Here is a 10,176-nt window from a genome sequence, read left to right as displayed (position 1 = left end):
GTTAACTAGAAGCTATAAACCGCCATTTAGAAGTAGAGGAGTATGGTGCAGTGTGGACATTTAACATCTATTCGGGAAGTTCTTGAGCAAAATTCAGGCGTTTTCTAGTACATGAACACACGCACTAGTGAACCAATGCATTTGTCACAATCAATTGCATCGCTAACCGTAAATTGCGTTATAAGCTGGATTTACGTGAATTTGTCGTCAACTTGTTTGAATTGTACAAATTCTTCAAGTAATCAAAAACAAGTCAATCTTGCATACAACTATTTGAACAATTTTAAAGGATTGTCGTATAGGTGAAGAATTTAAAAATATGTTATACTGTTTGAAATAATATTCAATTTCTATAATAACTCTTCATAGTTCAAGCTCTTGAATATTACGAAGTTTAATGAATTTTAATAAGACTAAATAACAAAAAAGTTGTAGAGTATTGCAATTTGTCAAACAAGGTACTCATCATGACCGTATTATCTCCCGATTCCCTAACATAATTTTCTAATATTTCTGCACACAGTCAGCCTGCTAGGATACCAGTGCAAAACTCGCAGGTTTCCACATGCTAAAGGATTTCTGCTTCTTTCAGTTTGTTAAGGTTACTCGTCGCGTTTAGTTCGTACATACTACGAGTGCTTTAATTTGCAACATAGCATTTATAACAATTAAATAATATGGGTGTGTCTACAATAAAAATTCAAAAAGCTCAATTACTTGTTGAAGAAGCGATTTGAAAAAATAATTCCGCCATAGCCTGAAAATTATACCATTGAGAGAAATCGTTCACTGAAGTGAAAGTGAAATGTTTCTTGTCGATTGTACAAAATAGATCAAAGCAAAAAATCTCAGCAAAAGCGTCGAACCAATTTTCTCCAATCAGTTCGGTTGGATCCCCAATAGAACCCGTCGGAGGCGATGACTACTCGGATTTGCCAATCCGAAAACGACATAATGATCGACAACGACGACGAGGATGACTACGAAGGATACTGTGAGTAAAGTGAAGCTCAACTGAGTCAAATCGTTTCAGTTAGTTGTTATGTGGGTGTGCTTTGACATGTTACTTGCAGTTTTGCGGCCTGCCAACGAATACAACATCAAGGAGAAAATAAAGCAAGCCAACCAGGAGTCGTTTGCCATACCGACACCTCCGTCGCCGAAATTCGGTTGTGGTGAAAGGAGGGTTACTTTTCGGGATCAATTGGTCGACTACGAGCCGGATGAGTGCAGTGATGCTGAGGAAGAGCATGGGTATTGTATTGCTAATGGTAAGCAGATTATGTGGATAAAATTTAGGATGATTTGTTAGTACAGTACACAAAGACTAAAATAATTATTGTGACGTAATATATGTTATGTGTTATACAACCATCTGATGTAGCAGAACTACCTCCCATAGCACAATGGGCATTATTTGTATTACAATTAAAGAACGCGTTGCGAAATGATTAGTACTAATATATTACTTCAAATTTCAAGGCATTTATAATCTAAGGGAGTTGCCATTTACGCATAATGATATAAATCGAGAGAAAGCAAGTCTATTCTTCTCATCTAAATCGCTTCTACACGGAACCACCCGCGATCCCATTTTAACCAAAATATTAGTTGATTTTCTGCATTCGATTGTTTAAAATATGGTACAACTAATCGATTTTTGTTTTTCCTAAACTGTCATTTTTGTTTTAAAATAAGCACAAACGACGCTTGAAACATTTTTTTTTATGATTTAGTCCTTTTACTCCAGGACGCAGAACGATTATTTTAGTTGAAACAACCGGCGTTGTAATTGAAACAAAATTGGAAAACGAATCAGCTTTAGTTGTTTTAGATATTGCAATTAGTTGAATCATACTCGAGTAATGTTATTGATTTGCGATGATAATACACAGAAATAATTTTTGAACAATAATGAAAGCGGAGTTTAAAAATCTGCTCAAACATTGAATAGGGATACCTGTATCACATATATTTTTTCATTTAATGTAATATAAATTTGAGACTACCAAAAAATCTTACTTTTGTTAATTTAGTTTATTTAATTCTAATCCCCTAATAATGATAAAACATTAATTGAAATGGCATTTTTTTAGTTGAATTCACAAATTAAACGTGCTGTCATTTCTTAGCTAAGGTACACTCCATTCCCATTCAACTAATTTTATAATTGAATCACAGTAAAATAAAATGTTGTTTTCTACCAACATGAATGGTTAAATTGGCTTCTGCAATCTGTAGTTATATGGCGCACTGTTACCGAAAAAACTTTAACAATGTAATGACTACTAGCCACTAGCTGGCACATTACTACCGAAAAGATCTTTGCAGTCGGGGTTGTCTTTTATATATTGGCAGGTATAAATACGATAGCGACTTCCCGTGTTGTATTGGAGGAAAATACATAAACGAAACATAAGCTTCTTTTTCATAAAATCTCTCCACTCTCTCATTAAAAACTCGGAGAACTCGGAAACTCGGTAGTACTCCGGAAGGCGTAACCCGAGCGAAATATGCCATGAAATAACAAGAAACCATCGGGAAGAGCAACCGCCTACTACGATTGTTCTACACAAACTGTGAAGGATCTTATTTTCTTGATCCAAAATTAGGTTTTGAACAAATATAAACCTACCTTTATTTTTGTTTCGATATAGCCTTCAGCAACATTCGAAGCTCACTTCACTGTTCCACGTAACATATCAAATGCGCATAAATTCTGAATAAATACACAGGCTTTTTTACATATCGGTTTAGAAATTTAAATATGGATATATCGTAACAAGTGCGAATAATGTCAAAACAATTTGCTGACAATTTCAACAAGACTATCCTTATTAGCTTTTTAATGGATTGTTTTGCTTTGACACTTCTCATGAGTATTTGGCTAATAAACTTATTATTGAAACCAAATTCATTTTTGTTTTCTTTATGCTGTCTTTTAGCAGTGATGGTGACAATTTTTCTAACTTTTCTGTTTCTGTACAAGAAAATAATGAAAAATTGTCCATTTCTCATCCCTGGGCATTAGCACAACTTTGAGACAGATGGAATCACGCTGTCTCGGTCTCAGGGCTTGTCTGACCAATCATCATTCATACTTTACTATGCGAATGCAAAAAAAAAATACATTTCCACTTTCAAGATTGTAGATTGAGTGCATTTTTAATGTTGTTTATAAATTTTCTGATATATTCTCATGCGAAACATCGACAAAGATAGAAACAATTAGAGCAGATTAGGAAAGTTAGTGCTAGTGGACCAAACATTTGCATATCATTTCAAGATAATTAAAGTAATAATAGTTTATACCGCTTCAGACATACAAAACTATATAAGAAAACATTAAAAAGAAATAAGCAGTTGGTAGGATGACAACATACCGATACGATACAGGCGCAATGATCCGGGTGAAGCACATTTCCTGTCCAATTGTCATGTCTAACTTTTTCTGGGACATCAAACTTATGATGAGCAGTGGAAAACAGGAGTCCCGTTGAGGAGAGTTGACGTTTACGTACGTCTCGTCATCCATAATGAGACATTGCGGTTTTGTCAACATCCGGGTGAAGAGCTTCATGATGCACGTAATTTTCCACTATATTCTTCCATTAATTTTCAAGTTAGGCGCGCAAAATTATTTTTCGCAACTGCTGTTCTTCCGACTCTGTCTTCGCAATGATAGCAAAACTAATCCTGTTACGTACGCAAGTTCATTCGTTTTGCTTTGCGTCGCCTGCCCTGGAGAGATCCATTGAATCTCCCAAGCTACGAAGATCGATGTAGGCTCGTACACCTCGATTTGCTATCTGTCCGCCGTGATACACTGAAAGCTGTTTTCGTCGTGGACCTCATCCAATCTCGAATTGATTGTGCAGATCTCCTACAACAGCTAAATTTTGACATTCATCGGCGTAATTTGCGGTTTAATCCCTTTCTCAGAAATCCTCGTGCTAGAACTAACTACGGCTTTAATGAACCGTTTTCGAGTATGTGTCGCGTATTCAATACTTGCTCTGATGAATTTGATTTAAATTTATCTCGTAACACCATTAAAACCCGTTATCTCCGATTTTTTTCCCGCTAGTTATATTTAGATAATTAGACGATATAAGGGTAATTTAAGATTTCGTTATGTATCAGTTGGACAAATGTTATCTGTTGATACAAAGATGAGAAGGTTTTATGCCTGCTGGAGAAGGAGAACAAAAATCTCAGCTCCAGCGGGCTTTTCTATTGCTCCTAAAAAACAAAAATAAAATAAAATAAAATCACACTCATCTATAGGTATCGCGGAATTGATTAAAATGGCCATAAGATCTAGGCTTCTAAACCCTTGTGGCTACATAATCTGCTATGGAATTTTATCCGATTCCGGAGTTACGGGGTAATATGTGCTAAAAATGGAAAAAAGTGCACTCGATTTTCTCGGAAACTGCTGAAACAATTTTCGCATCAGTACACACTAAGATTCGATTCCGTTGTTCGGTAATGTTTTTGACGAAAACTTTCGGTAATCAATAGAAATTACCGATATTTCGGTACATGAACTTCATTTTACAACAATTATGCAAATTTTTACCGGACGATCAGTTTTACGCAAGTTTTCATTACAGAATTCTGTAAATAGATATACAATTCATACGGTAAATCTGAACAGTCGCCGAGTACGGTAAAAACCATACCGTCCGTATGGTAAAATTATCTTCCAATAACCGAACTTCTGTGAAAACTGATTGTCGTGAAACAAACTGTCAAACATTTATTAAAATTTTCAGTGTCTTTTTATTAACCAAACGAAGAATCTTGAAGAGTTCATCGAATGAATTGAGATACTGGTGCTAAAATTTTAAAACATTTGAACCACTAAAAGCTTTTTGTTTAGTTATAGGCAGAAAAAAAATTTGTCCAGTTACACATTTGTTTACACAAATCGTTCGAGGGAATTTTTTTGGTGGACTCGACGGATTGTGCAGTGTTTTGGAAGGCGCTCATAATTCTGGTCAGCCGGAACATTTGACCCTTTTTTTCTTGGAATAAAACCATAGCCACAACAGGTTGGAATTTGTGTTGTTTTTCAAAATCCGAAAATCCAGAATTTTAACCAAAGGAAAACAAACAAACAAAAAATTACCAAACAATCAGCTAGATTCATTTGGTTTACAGTTTACGGTAGTTGTTTGACAGTTCAGCAATTACCGAACGATCGGTAATCAATTTAATTACCGAACTGATTACCGAACGTTCAGCTGTTGAAAATTCGGTAAAAAAATTACCGAATTCTGCGAAATTTTCTAAGTGTGTAAATTTCTGTTTGACTTATAAAACCGATATACTGAAGAAGGATGTAAATAACATTCCGAAATACGTATCTGTATTGTAACGTTTGATACACATTCGTAAAAATAGTGACTGTGAAAATAGTGACTTTGTGAGAGTGTAATGACGTGACATAGTGGAATTCAACGGTACAACAACAGTACTATTAGAGAATTTTCGCATACTAAGATTCAATTGAAAGGTCTTATGGTTCCCCAGCCTGTTATTTTTTTTTTTTTTTTTTTAAATAACTATTTATTGGAATATGAGTTAAAATTAAATTATTAAGATTTAAATTGGATGTTCAGCCACAAGTGGTGACTTTTCAGCCCTGTTATATATATATATATATATATATATATATATATATATATATATATATATATATATATATATATATATATATATATATATATATATATATATATATATATATATATATATATATATATATATATATATATATATATATATATATATATATATATATATATATATATATATATATATATATATATATATATATATGATTTGGTTATTACCATGAAGACATCATTTGCTTCCGCAATTCTGAGATTTTTGTGTAGGGAAAATTCTAAACCTACTTGTATTGTGTAATGGGGAAAGGAACTTATATACTAACTTACTAACTAATACAGAGAGCGAATCGATTCAATTGAAGATTGCATCGATTTTTGTCGGAATTTGCTTATAATATTATGTGACATTACATCTAATGGTTCTATATTTGTGAGTCTGTGTAACTCATTTGTACTAAACCAGGGTCGACGCTTCAGAATCATTTTCAGAATTTTATTCTGAATCCTTTGAAGCGTTTTCTTCCTGGTGGAACAACAGCTTGACCAAATTGGTACCGCATAAAGCATGGCTGGTCTGAAAATTTGTTTATAAATTAACAATTTGTTTTTTAGACAGAGCTTAGAATTTCTGTTTATAAGAGGATATAAACATTTAATATATTTATTACACTTTGCCTGGATTCCTTCAATGTGATCCTTGAAAGTGAGTTTTTTGTCATACGTTAAACCTAAGTATTTAGCTTGATCAGACCATGTCAATTCCAAGCCATTCAATTTGAGAATGTGATTATTGTTTGGTTTAAGAAAAGAAGCTCTTGGCTTGTGAGGAAAGATAATTAATTGCGTTTTTGCTGCATTTGGTTTAATTTTCCATTTTGACAGATAATCACTGAAAATATTTAAACTTCTTTGTAGGCGACTGCAGATCACTCTTAGATTTCTACCTGTGGCTAATAGACTTGTGTCGTCACAGAATAGCGATTTCTGACAACCAACGGGTAGATTTGGAAGATCAGAAGTGAAAATATTATACAAGATTGGAGCTACACTCGAACCCTGCGGAACACCGGCTCGTACGGGTAGCAATTCAGATTTACAATTCTGATAGCTAATCTGAAGAGTACGATCAGTTAAATAATTTTGAATCATTTTGATCAAATAAATAGGAAACTGGAAATCAGACATTTTTGCTATTAAACCTTTGTGCCAAACACTGTCGAATGCTTTTTCTATGTCTAGAAGAGCAACTCCAGTGGATAACCCAGAAGATTTATTTGCTTTTATCATGTTCGTTACTCTGACAAGTTGATGAGTTGTTGAATGTTCATGACGAAATCCAAACTGCTCTGGTAAAAAAATTGAATTCTCATTTATATGAGTCATCATTCTCAACAAGATAATTTTTTCAAAAAGTTTACTGATAGAAGAAAGTAAGCTAATTGGGCGATAACTTGATGTTTCTGCTGGGTTCCCAGCCTGTTATTGATTTTTATCTAGATTCGACTTCTGGATTGACGGTGTAAACAGTGCACTTGATTCTTTCGAATACCGCTGAACCGATTTTTGCAAACTTGATTCAAATTGTAGGTCTTATGGTCACATAGCATGCGGTAAAATTTTATCCAGAACCGACCTCCGGTTTAGGAAATATAATATGGAAAGTGTTAAAAATTCAAACCGTCATATGAGATGATAAGTCAAAGTTCTAAAAGTACCGGAGGTAACGATCAACACCTCCAAAACAAACTCGATTCTCAGGTACAGTAAAATAGATTTAACAAGCTTAGGCACAAATGAAACGACGTATAGTTCAGGAGCTTTTCACAGTGAGGTCTTTGGGAGTATAGATACAATTAAATCGCCTATAAAGATTTTAACCATTCGGTTATTGGATTCTGGCTTTAGAAAAAAAACTATCTTCCTCTTTGTGCCTTCTTATATCTTCATTACAAACAGCTGTTATCATTCTCCTTACGTCCACTATGATTTATTTAAATAGTTTGTCAAAACATGTTTATTTTTGGCGTCGGTTTATTGAATATTCTCTTCAAGGTTTTACTTACAATCTTAGCCAGTCATTGTTGAAAAACGCAGAAGCAGTTTTCTCCACTTTTGCTTGATGAATCTTCCGATACCGATATGTTGGTTTATTTTTCAAAATGTATCAAACAAATTGATATTTGTTTTTTTTTAATTTCCGCTCAACGACAGCGAAGAAAACTTCTATTGCGTTTTGAAAACAATTGCCGTTTTCCTGAAATTGTAAATCGCCCCAAGAGAAAACAGCATCCCTTTCCTTAGCATCCTAATTCTGATTTTGAACTCGTGTTTTTTTTTTACAGGGTGCGCAATCTGGATGTATCTTATTTCAACATTGAATAACTCCACCATTTTTCAACCGATTTTTAACAAATAAATAAGTCTATTCTATTCTATTTCTTTCAAACTAGGTTTAGGATACAACGTCGAACAAATGGGCACCCTTATTTCATACACAAAAAGTAGCTCTTTTGCGGGCATTTTGCCAAACATTGGCCGGGATTACGGGCTTTATCGCAGCTATTTTAGCTAGTTTATCAGCTTTAATTTCGTCAATGTTCTTCGGCTTGCTAGAATGAGCTTCGTTTTTTTCATAACCTCACGAATAGGACATTCCAAATTACCATATTTTGAGGGAATGCGTTCTGGGAACTTGATTGTAGCCGTTCTGGTGTGGCAATTTTTATCTTGTTGAGAATATAAGTTCTCAGATATTTTTGTCTGCGTTTATTGGTAAACAAATACGGCAAAATCCAACGGTAGCGTGCGCCGTCGGTGGTCTCTCCTACTTTAAAAAATGGCTCGATGTTATTTAATGTTGAAATAGATGGCGCACCCTTTATTTCTTAAGCACTGAATATAAGTTGAATAAAATTATGATCATTCCATAATTTTAGTATCAATAATTTAAAATCAATGTTTTACATCTTTCATCAGGTATTGTGAGCGAGGAACCGGAAACTTCACCAGAGTTGAATGATTGTGTGGAGAGTAAAAACCCTACCGATGATATGGACGAGGTAGACGAAGATATCATCGAGGAACTGAGCATAAATGAACCCACGGAGGATGAAATTGAGTCTCGAATAGAAACCGCAGTTGTCAACGAAGAACAAGCAGAGGAAGAACAAGATGAATACGAGGAACTCGAAGAAGAAGTGACGGAATCCAGTTTCGATACGGAAGTGGCGAATCCGGAAACTACGAGTGAAGACAGCAGTAGTCCGACAAAGGCTCGTGCCAGTGAAGAGGGATCGGGATCCGGCGATGGTCAGAGTGAGGTAAATTATTCCGAGGATTCTCAAAATGAGGAGGATAATTCAGAGGAACGGGAAATTTTGAAAGAGCGATTGATGAGAGAATCGCTTTCGTATGATTTAGAATCTGAAGCAAACGAAGATAACACTGAAACACAATATAACAAGCAATCGCGGGAACGTGACAGTCCTGTTCAGGCTCACTTTCGGAACAAGTCGGCCAAGTGCCAACGAAAATGCTGCCGTTTTAAGAAGAAATTGGACGACAAGTTACCGTACTATAACGGATTTCATTCGGAGTATGGATTGTCCAAAGAAGAACTGGATGCAAAAAACAAAAGAGTGGAAGCGAAAAGAAAGCGATTCTATGAACGGTACCAGAAGAAGGTAGAACAGCAGCAAATCAAAGCACAGACCAATGAGGAGGCATTTGCCGCGTGGTTAAATAAGAAACTGAAAAATTCAATCAACAAATACCAAAACATGTATGACTTCAAAGGTAAGAAACATAAAAAACGACTCTCGAAGGATGGTGATGGCGTTGGCGTATTAGTGAGTTAAAATATGAACTGCATCAGCATTGATAAGATATGGGGGAATGGAGTCTGATTATTGTAACCCATTAAAATTTGTATGCATTCTAATCATTCGAAAATAAATTTAAGCTAAACTTATAGATGATGTTTTAATATTTTTTCCTCGTACTAACTAGTTATATTTTCCTATTTAATTTTACTCCTCTACATTATATTCTGCTAAACGACTGAAACGTTCAATATTGGAAAAGCATATCATATCATATCAGGAGTTATATTAGCTTGACAAAGACTCCGACTATATTCTTCAATCGGTCAATGTCGGATTGTAATTGCAACAGTATGGCATACAGAAAGTACTTCTGGGAAAAGCGGATTATTTCAACACAATGGAATGATAATGACTATGAAAAGGACCCAACGCATGGCATAAAGAAAAACCGCAGCTACTGCATTTGAATTTATGATTATATTTTGTAATCACGCGAAGGTTCGCGAAATGTCGTGCATGTATGAGTTCACCGTTTTTGTGAAAAGAAAGTGGTCACTCTTCCGTGAAGTAGTTAGAGCATATGACTAATTAGTGGAATAATTTGAGGTAGCGTTTTTTCATTCGTTAAGAGCATGATTATAGGGAGACACGTTAACTAGAACTTATTAAGATTGCTTAATGTCCCGACCTTTGTTTATACCAACACGTGATGC

At 34.8% G+C, this 10,176-nt stretch overlaps 1 protein-coding gene across 1 annotated transcript; it reads left to right on the top strand.

The window, feature by feature from the left end:
* The first annotated feature begins 620 nt into the window (after nucleotides 1-620).
* LOC131438504 (uncharacterized) lies at nucleotides 621-9,561 on the top strand. The gene is made up of 3 exons (XM_058608584.1): nucleotides 621-994; nucleotides 1,074-1,271; nucleotides 8,616-9,561. The coding sequence occupies exons 1-3, from the start codon at nucleotides 919-921 to the stop codon at nucleotides 9,494-9,496; spliced, it is 1,155 nt and encodes a 384-aa protein (XP_058464567.1). The 5' UTR covers nucleotides 621-918; the 3' UTR covers nucleotides 9,497-9,561.
* Nucleotides 9,562-10,176: the final 615 nt, after the last annotated feature.

This window comes from Malaya genurostris, chromosome 3 (genome assembly GCF_030247185.1).
Source record: "Malaya genurostris strain Urasoe2022 chromosome 3, Malgen_1.1, whole genome shotgun sequence".
Lineage (NCBI taxonomy): Eukaryota > Metazoa > Arthropoda > Insecta > Diptera > Culicidae > Malaya > Malaya genurostris.
The sequence above is the reverse complement of the archived record's forward strand: the minus strand, read 5'-3'. Positions and strand labels throughout refer to the sequence as shown.

Coding starts and splice junctions, on each gene's coding strand:
- LOC131438504 (XM_058608584.1), top strand. CDS start 919: ATGACTACTCGGATTTGCCAATCCGAAAACGACATAATGATCGACAAC. Junction 995..1,073: donor GGATGACTACGAAGGATACT/GTGAGTAAAGTG, acceptor TGTTACTTGCAG/TTTTGCGGCCTGCCAACGAA. Junction 1,272..8,615: donor TGGGTATTGTATTGCTAATG/GTAAGCAGATTA, acceptor ATCTTTCATCAG/GTATTGTGAGCGAGGAACCG.